This window comes from Nannospalax galili, unplaced genomic scaffold, assembly GCF_000622305.1.
Source record: "Nannospalax galili isolate Female #2095 unplaced genomic scaffold, S.galili_v1.0 scaffold1138, whole genome shotgun sequence".
Lineage (NCBI taxonomy): Eukaryota > Metazoa > Chordata > Mammalia > Rodentia > Spalacidae > Nannospalax > Nannospalax galili.
This window is the reverse complement of record NW_008342297.1, coordinates 135,384-145,637: the sequence shown is the minus strand read 5'-3', so window position 1 is coordinate 145,637 and position 10,254 is coordinate 135,384. Positions and strand designations below refer to the sequence as shown.

General features: G+C 43.2%; 1 protein-coding gene across 4 annotated transcripts in view; it reads right to left on the bottom strand.

Annotated features, from left to right (window-relative positions):
* LOC103738199 (nuclear body protein SP140) overlaps positions 1–10,254 on the bottom strand; it is a 68,446-nt gene that overhangs the window by 18,644 nt on the left and 39,548 nt on the right. For all 4 annotated transcript variants that reach the window (XM_017799383.2, XM_017799382.2, XM_008838058.3 and 1 more), the window contains 3 exons: positions 9,608–9,712; positions 8,779–8,832; positions 1,393–1,458 (listed from right to left, as the gene is read on the bottom strand). In XM_017799383.2, the coding sequence (XP_017654872.1) occupies positions 1,393–1,458; positions 8,779–8,832; positions 9,608–9,712 (225 nt within the window). The remainder of the gene's footprint in view (positions 1–1,392; positions 1,459–8,778; positions 8,833–9,607; positions 9,713–10,254) is intronic.

Here is a 10,254-nt window from a genome sequence, read left to right as displayed (position 1 = left end):
GGGTTACCACAAAGTCCCTTTATTCATTTATTTATTGTGTTTTTGTTTTGAGGCAGGGTCTCCCTATGTAACCCGCACTAGTTTCAAACTTGCAATCATCCTGCCTCAGCTTCCCAAGGACGGGAATTACAAGCATCTTCTACCATGCCCAGGCCTTTAACATTATTTACTTTAAGATTTTTTTGGTAAGCTTGAACTGTGTGTGTGTGTGTGTGTGTGTGTGTGTGTGTGTGTAGTGTGTAAGATAGATCGCCCCCGCCAAAACCTTAGTAAAATCTGTATGCACCCAGGGTGAAGGAAAAATACCACAACCATCATCTTACCCCTGATCTTGACAGGGTCTTTCCACCACACCTAGTTTCTTTTTTATGTGGGTTCTGGGGATCTAAATTCAAGTCTTCACGCTTGTTTGACAAACACTTTACCAATGAGCGTCTCTCCAGTCCCTCAATGTGTACATTTTTATGGATGAGCCGCCTTTGATTTTTGTCCTTCTCCTCTTCTTTTCTGAGACAGGGTCTCAATATGTAGCCCTTGCTAGCCTTGAACTCATTGTCCCTGCCTCCCGAATGCTGGGATTAAAGGTGCATGCCACCGTGCCAGTTGCCTTTGACTTTTCTCTCTCTATGTATATCTTTCTACATAGATAAATACATATGCACAAATCTGAATTTGTATGCATATCAATGCATGTTTTTATAAATACATACTTTCTTACAACATGCACACATATACATGCATACATGTATCTAAACATGCAGCCTGTTGGTTCATTTACCCTTCTTTGGAACATTTTTCCAAATCAATAAAACTTTCTTGAACTGGCCAGACATGGTAGTACACATCTTTAATCCCAGAACTCAGAGGCAGAGTAGGTGGATGTCTGTGAGTTCAAGACCAGCTGGGTTTATATAGCAAGTTTCAAGCCAGCCAAAACTACATAATGAAGCCATGTCTCTATTCTCCCGCCCCTGAAAAAGTAACACTTGCCTCTAACTCACAGAGATCAGCCTGCCTCTGTCTCCTGAGTGATGGAATTAAAGGCATGCAACCATCATGCCCAGTTGTTACAGCAACTTAACCCACATCTTAACCAATACAGTAGCTGCAAAAACATCACATGACTCAGAGGGTAAGCGGCTACTGAGCAAGCATGAGGACTTGAGTTCAGACACCTGCACCACTGTAAAAGCTAGGTGTGGTGGCACTAATAACCCCAGTGCCAGGGGAGGGGCAGAGACCAGAGGGTCGCTGGGGCTTGCTGGTCGCCAGTCTAGCTCTAGGTGTGAGAAACCTTATCTCAAAGGAGTAAGGACAGTGATAGAATAAGCAGGATACCCACACCACCTTACTAAACTCAACAGATGTAACTGCTTCCCTTCGCTTGCTTACGTTTTGGTGGAATATTTTGCTGTTTCTTCCTTTTTACTCTTATCCAGTTATGTCTTTTCTTTTTTCCTTCAAACCAAAGAGAAAAAAATTAATCATTCAAAGCTATAGACATGATTTTCCAAGCCTTATCTGGCAGTAGTATTCAAATATTGTTTTCAAACTTCAGTCTCAGAAATGAGGCAAAATTCTTAACAACCAATGCAGTCATGCAAAGGCTGATCACAGAGTTAAATTTCACTTCTATCTGTGTCTTGGGGTTATGGCTTTGGGAGGCTGTAGGAGAGGACTTCCTTTGACACCTTTGGAGAATGGAAAATTAATTCCTGATGGTGCTTAGACTGACTGACCATTGGTCTGGCGTTTATCAACAGGCCCTTCTCAAGTGTCTGCCATGTAAATTCAGCCTTGCAGTGAGAAGACACAGCCTCTGCTCGTGTGATGGAGTCTACCCTGCACTGGAAATGGAAGGACGCTCTCAACTTTGTTGTGGAGAATTCTCCTAAAGTTGTAATACAAATCCTCAAGTCTTTAATTTTTTAAAAAATATATATTTATTATTTTTATTTTTATGTGTATGCATGTAATTGCCTGTAACGTAGGTAAGTGCACCTGTGTCATGCAATGCCTGCGGAAGACAGAAGAGCCTGTCAGATCCCCTGAAACTGGAGTTACAGACAGTTGTTAGCTGCCACGTGGGTTCTTTTTTTTTTGGGTGCTGGGATTCAAACCTGGGTCTTCTGCAAGAACAGTCAGTGTTCTTAACTGCTGAGCCATCTCTCCAGCCCAACATATCTTTAATCTTGCCCTTGAAAGACCTGGGAACTTTAAGGAGTCCTAGTACGATTTTTCTGTGTGGTTTTACTTTCTTTTGAATTATCCAAATACATGTGACAGTGATTCTGTGTCAGGTTGTTATTACTTATTAATCTTTTTGTATGATGTGTGTATGTGTGTGCATGTTCATGTGTGTGTATGAGTGCAGGCATGCACTTACCACAGCACACATGGGGAAGTCAGAGGACAGCCTTGGGTGTCGATTCTTGCCCTGCACTTTGTTTGAGACAGGCTTTCTCTTGTTCACTAGTTACTACTGGCTTAGCACATCCAGTGACTAGAGTTCTACTTGGTGGAAGTGAAGGCCTGACTCACAGACAGATCTTGGGATACTCCTACCTGAGACACCATCTTGGGGTGAGTCTACACAGACTCCAGGACCGAGGAGCAAGGGAGTATCAAAGCTTCCCTGCTCTTCCAATGAAGACTGTGTTAAAGAGCATTCAACCCAGTGATGCCTGTGCTTCCTAGTCTTCTTCAAGCCCAAAGCAACCTTCTGGAAAATTCTATCAAGATTCACCCGGGCATAGGCTCAATGAGTTCAGCCAAACTGATTCAAATCCACGTGTGCTGAGCTGCCACAGCTGCTCTGCCTGAGCCAGCTACACAGAAATAAAAGCTGTTATAGCCACTCCTTGGGATAGCAGAACTCAGTCAACCCGGCTAGATCTTTGTTTTCTGAGAAGCCACAACTGGCAAATGAAGCCACCCGTATCAGGGGTCATAAACTGTGGAAATGGGTTATGGCTGCTGACTGATCTGAGCGTCGCCAATTGAAACTGAATAGTGCCATCTCTGCTACCGAGGCCGCTGGCTGCTGCTGCGCACTACCATTATGACTCCTGCTGGACCCTGACTTGCTGTGTCTCAGTGGTAAGCTACAAGGCGCTGTGCCCTGGCACAGTCAGGCCTCTTAGGGCTGTCAGTAGTACTGAGGCACTACTGATTCTCCTTAGGGTTATGGATCAGCTGATGCTGGCTGTTTCACATGACACCCCCACCCCCCCAACCCCCCACCCACCCAGAAACTCATCAGTGTCGTAAGTCTGGCTGTTGGGACCATGTTGGGACATGTCTGTTATTTTTAAAAATTCCTCAATGATGTATGGAGCAAGAACAGTCAGTGTTCTTAACTGCTGAGCCATCTCTCCAGCCCAACATATCTTTAATCTTGCCCTTGAAAGACCTGGGAACTTTAAGGAGTCCTAGTACGATTTTTCTGTGTGGTTTTACTTTCTTTTGAATTATCCAAATACATGTGACAGTGATTCTGTGTCAGGTTGTTATTACTTATTAATCTTTTTGTATGATGTGTGTATGTGTGTGCATGTTTATGTGTGTGTATGAGTGCAGGCATGCACTTACCACAGCACACATGGGGAAATCAGAGGACAGCCTTGGGTGTCGATTCTTGCCCTGCACTTTGTTTGAGACAGGCTTTCTCTTGTTCACTAGTTACTACTGGCTTAGCACATCCAGTGACTAGAGTTCTACTTGGTGGAAGTGAAGGCCTGACTCACAGACAGATCTTGGGATACTCCTACCTGAGACACCATCTTGGGGTGAGTCTACACAGACTCCAGGACCGAGGAGCAAGGGAGTATCAAAGCTTCCCTGCTCTTCCAATGAAGACTGTGTTAAAGAGCATTCAACCCAGTGATGCCTGTGCTTCCTAGTCTTCTTCAAGCCCAAAGCAACCTTCTGGAAAATTCTATCAAGATTCACCCGGGCATAGGCTCAATGAGTTCAGCCAAACTGATTCAAATCCACGTGTGCTGAGCTGCCACAGCTGCTCTGCCTGAGCCAGCTACACAGAAATAAAAGCTGTTATAGCCACTCCTTGGGATAGCAGAACTCAGTCAACCCGGCTAGATCTTTGTTTTCTGAGAAGCCACAACTGGCAAATGAAGCCACCCGTATCAGGGGTCATAAACTGTGGAAATGGGTTATGGCTGCTGACTGATCTGAGCGTCGCCAATTGAAACTGAATAGTGCCATCTCTGCTACCGAGGCCGCTGGCTGCTGCTGCGCACTACCATTATGACTCCTGCTGGACCCTGACTTGCTGTGTCTCAGTGGTAAGCTACAAGGCGCTGTGCCCTGGCACAGTCAGGCCTCTTAGGGCTGTCAGTAGTACTGAGGCACTACTGATTCTCCTTAGGGTTATGGATCAGCTGATGCTGGCTGTTTCACATGACACCCCCACCCCCCCAACCCCCCACCCACCCAGAAACTCACGGACAATGATCAGGACTGAAGTAAGGAGGAATACAGGTGACATGTGGACCCGTAAGTTCAGGCTCAGTTCTGGCCATTCCCGGGGACAACGCCCCACCCTTTCCTGTCACGGCCTAGTAGGCACAGCTCCTGAGTGCCCAGGGTTCCAGCTCAGCTCTGGTTCCGTCCCATGCACATGCCTTGCCCTACTTGTTTCGGACCCATGGATGGAAGGTCTGAGTGAGAAGGAGGTGGTTTAAACAGGGGGAGTGGACAGACACTGGAATGGTACACACAGACTTGTGGCAGTGAAATTAGAACAAAAATCCAAGCACCTCAGACTAAGAGATCTTGGGGGAAAGAGAACTTGGACCCTTTGTCTGAAGGAAGTGCTCTGGTGTGCTCCCCCAACTAAGAATGGGAGATGATCATCTCTAGTCAATGCCATGGACAGAGGGCAGATTGGAGGCACTGCCCACAGCCAGTAACCCTCCCCCAAATCAAGAGCCAGACACAGTGCACAGAGCTAGAACCCAAAATCACAGGTGTCCCAGGGCCATGCTGGGAGGTGCCTTCCACTTCCTCTCTGACTAATGCATGTCCTGCTCAGGGAGCCCAGCTGTTAAAAAAATTTCTAGGGACCAAGAGTTTTCTTAGGACTGTGCCTCTGTGTGAAAGCCAGCCATTAACACGCCTCCATCATACAAACACAGCAAACTGCACATCAGAGGTGGTTGTCAGAGACTGGTAGAAGTTACGGTTCATAACGTTTGTTAAACATCACAGGAAAACTTCAAATTTGCCGTCACTGCCTCATCAGACTGGGACTGTCCTGTGCACAGTGCTCCTCAGCTCCTACCAGACCTGTGTGTGCAGCACCCATCTGGCTTTCTTCACGCCACAGCCTTGGGGATCTTGGAGGAGGGACAAGAGGAAATCTATCTTATACACCAGCATGTCACCTAGATCTTTATGTAATAATACAAAAACACAAGGCCACAGGGCGACTTCTAAATGATGCTCCCAACAGATTCTTCCCAATAAGGTGGAAACACCAAGGCACCCAGAATTTGGAAAGCATATAAACGTTCAGGATATATAGACAATGTACTGTACCTAGTTATAAAAAGAGGCCAACTGCCACACCACTATATATTCAGTAATGTGAGTGCATGTCAAAATTATTCTGCTGAGGGAGGGAAACCTTATAGTAAGTAAGTCTTATTTACAGAATGTTGCAAGAACAACCTAAATTAAATTATCATTGGAAAATAGAGTGGTTGCCCTGATGAGTAGGGACAGGCCAGAGAAAACCTTTCCAGGATCACACACATTGTGTCAATAGGATTTTTATTGTGCAGGAGAATATAATCGGCAGAATTCATCAGAGTTTCTTGAGATTTGTTCATTTCATCATAAATTTTATCTTGAATAAGAATGCAAAAGTATTGAATTCAAAAGTAATGATCGTATGCTCAAATATTGGGGGGGCTATAGTGAATGAATAGCAAAATGGTTAGATTGGTGGAAATATGACAGTTCTGTAACAGCACAATGCTCACTATGAATCTTTTTCTTTTCCAAGATAATTTCTGCCGTGTTAGATCCTATTCAGTCTGAGGCCTCTATCTTTAGCTCAGTTACTCTTAAGACCAAATAACTGTTCAAGGAGCCTGCTGAGCACCAGCCATAATGTCCATGGTCTACACTGCAAGAAAAAGTGACAAACAAAAGCTCTCGTGCCCAGAGGTCTAGTCCTTTTCTAGAATCTCCCTACAATAACAGCTTGCTGTCATCTTGCTGGTCAGATCTTAAGTTGGTAGCCATGCCAGCTGTCAGGGAGGTTTTGAACTGTGAAATAATATCTGGACACACCAATGTTCTCAGTAGGTACGGAATCCTGTTAGCTAGTTGGGGATGGAAAATGGACCTCTGGAAGCCAATATGAAGATCTGACTTCACCAATTCTTTGAAGTTTGTTGAATATTACTTTATGTTCTAATGTGTAGTTAATTATTTATACATGTTGTATATTTGAAAATAATATATTATATTTGTTTTTTTTTTGTTTTTTTTGTTTTGTTTTGTTTTTTGTTTTTGAGCTCTGGCCTCTCTCCATATATGCCCTCTCTATCAAGAGCAATTTTGTTGTCTAAATCTTTTTTCATAGTAGGTTAGGTTCCATTAGTTCAATTAGATTCATACGGAGATGTATTAAAAAATTCCCACAGGGTTATGTATGTGCCAGTACCTCCTTAGCCTGTTATTTTACTCTAAGTATTTTGAAGTTATCTATGGCTGTAATAACTTTGAAATGGATTTTTGTTTTATTATTAACAGTATTCCACCTTATCCCTACTAATGTTTCTTATGGATTGAAAAAGGATGCAATGAAACCTTTTAGAGTTAAGTTTCAAAATATTAAACTTAATGGGGCTAGAGAGATGGCTCAGCAGTTAAGAACACTGAATGTTCTTGCAGAAGACCAGGACCCAAATGGCAGCTAATGACTGTCCTTAACTCCAGTTCCAGGGGATCCGACACCCTCTTCTGACCTCCGTGGGCACTGCACTACACAGATGCATTTACATACATGCAGGCAATACACACATAAAAAATTAAAATAATAAAATATTTAACTTCATAATAGCTAGCACATGGCATATGAATTTAAAGTAAGAGAAATATAATGTAAGTGAATTTATTTGATATATGATATATCATTTATTTATTTATTTATTTATTGGTCTTTTTGAGACAGGGTCTCCCTGTAGCCCCTAGCTGGCCTGGAACTCACTATGTAGATCAGGCTGGCCTTGAACTCACAGAGATCTTTCTACTTCTGCCTCCTGAGTGCTGGGACTAAAGGCTGAGCCACCATGCCCAGCTGATATATAATATATTCTTAAATGTGTTAATACAAACATAGAAAAAATCTGGGAAGATGAACCGAAGTTTGCAAGGAATATACATTTTAAAATTAGAAAAATAAACAACCTGCTCGATCTCTTCATTGAACCCTTTATTGAATAAATACTTTCCTGACAGCAACTCTCCTAATTTTAGCATCTTTTTCAACCTTGATAGAATAAGAAATTTCTGAGTCACCTAGTTAGTCTTGATTCCTGTTTATGTGGCAATTCTTCCCTCAATTATCTCTATCTTTGGTATTGTACTGTAATCAGCAAAAAGACCAAGATGTTCCCCATCACTGTAATTCAAGACTGCTTTACCAACATATCCAGAAAGCCCAGTTTTCCACACAACCACAGGACAGATTTTTACTAAGCCCCCTACTGCTATATAACAAAGGTCCCCTTTTCCCTGGTTACGCCAATTAGGCTCTATTTTCCCTTCTAAACCCTCAGAGGTAACACTATTAACCTTCATATCATTACTAACAGCCTGCTAATGGTGATTTAGGTATCTCTAAGACAATATGGGTTTTCTCTACCATGTTCTCCACAAACAGAGTCGTTCACATCTCTGTTTCAGCTAACACACTGCTCAGAGCATTCTGAGTCTTACCCAGCATGCTATTTGAAATTCCTTCAGCCTCTACTCATCATCCAATCTCAAAGCCCCTTCCACATTCTTAGGGATGTGCGGGACTGTAGCCCACTTCCCAGCATCCTCATGCGTTGCTTAACAGTGAGTGGGGATGCGCTCTGAGAAATGCGCTCTTAGGTACTTTTGTCACAGTGTAAACACCATAGTATACTTACATAAACCAAGTCAACTACAGCTTGGCCTGGTAAGGAATCTTACTGGGCCACCATCACGTATGTGGTCTGTCACTGGACTGACCACCATTATGCAACCCCTGACATTCACCTCAGGAGCCACGGAGCCACCTTGACCTTCCTGCTTCTTTCAGGAAGGCTTTCCCCTGTTTTCTTGCTTTTCCTAGTTTCTCTGAGTCACCTGCATTCCTTGGTCCCTTCCTCCACCCTCAGACCCAGCAATGTGGCATCCTTCTGACCATTCCTCCCCTGTCACTTCTTCCTCAATCTACAGCCAAGAAATACTCCCCACTTCTAAAGGCCCATAAAATTAGATGGTTGGGGGAAATTCATTACAATAAAGTAATTGTATTAAAAATTAAGAACGTGAAAAAAAGAAAATAAGAAAGATGGCCTCATCTGTAAGGCATTTGACATTGTAGAGCTTCTAAAACAAAGTCAGAAAAATCTTAGAAAAAATATTAGATTTTTTCCCTCCTCCCCCGGAGGTCACAGTCTGCCACAACATCACAAAAAATAATATCATTAATTCTAGTGATAAAAAAACTTATCAGTAACAGCAGAAGCAAAGCAACTCTCATTTTTTTCTTACTTCTTTTCCTCTTGGGCTTTCTTAAAGTGCTGCTGTTTCCTGCATCCACAGTATCTAGAAAATAATAAACGGAAATGAGGAAATTAATAAAGAGAAGTTCCAAGTCTTAGGTCCATTCACGCTGCCCTTTGTGTAAAACAGTGTTCAGACTGTCATTCCTGTCCTCCTTCTAAAAGAACCTGAAAGCCTACTGATCTGAGACCTAGGAACCCAGGATGGGGTCTGGCTCTTCTTTTCCCCTTCCCAGTGGGACTTTGAAAAACACTTTTTGATTGCTAAGTACTTTGGTTCTTCAAGGACAAAACTAGTTCTCTTAGGCTGTTTAAATCTTAAGACATTTTTATAAAAATTAAACAAGATTCATGTGTGAAATTTTATGAGTGAGCCCTAATTGAATCATCAACATACTGGAGGACTTCAGTTGAAAGTATACACCAAACTGACAATAGTTGATCTGAACTCTGTCCTCCTGACAGGTAGAAGGAGCATCCTCAGTTGACAGAGACCTTTCTAAGGTCTTGACAAAGCATCACTGTTATCTGGCAGCCTGTCACCAGTGGTGGGGAAGGATGGGTGTGACTTAGAACACCAGTGTAGTAGATAACTGCTGTTTTAAAGAACATGTTTCTACCACATCATCCATGTATAATCAACAGAACTATCCTGCTAACACAACTTTATAAAGGTTTTTTCTCTCCAGTTCCCAAAAGGCAAGTGCAGAGAGCAGGATTCTGGAGTGGACTGGGCTACCTTCTACTCTGTCTGGAGATGTGGTACCCACTGAGCCATCCCTAAATCATGACCCTCGGGCAGCCTTATCTATTATCACCTTTTTGCCTGCTTCCCGTCCTTGCTTCTGGGTCTTCCTGCATACATCTTGGGGCACACATGACGCAGGAACACTTCTCATTTCCACTTGCTGATCGCTCTGCTCCTGGCCAAAATTGTAGGGTTTGGTTTATTTATTTTTGCAGCACTGGTGACTGAACCCAGGGCCCCATGCTCACTAGGCAAGTACTCCAGCCCAGTGTGGGCAGTGCCATCCCTAGACAGGTTGGCCTGGGCTATATAAGAAAGGTAGCTGGTAAGCCAGGGAGAGCAAGCCAGTAAGCAGTGTTTCTCCAAGGACTCTGCTTTGGTTCCTGCCTCCAGGTTCCTCCCTTGAGCTCCTGCCCTGGCTTCCCTTGATGATGGACTGTGTCTTGGAAGCTGAAAGAAACCCTCTCTTCTTCAAGTTAGTTTCGGTTTGTATTTTATCACAGCAACAAAAAGTAACTAGACCATACTATAACCCCAAGTATCTGCCCAGGGGACTTTTTTCTATACCCTTACTGGTCCCACTCCTCTCCTTTTTTGTCCAAAGTCTTCTTTCATTTCCTGCCTATATCTGCCTGTTTCAGTTCCTCTTTTATATTTTTGTTTCTCTGACTTACCCTCTTTGTTAGAAATGTACCCTTTTTTATGAGTTTTAAGTCG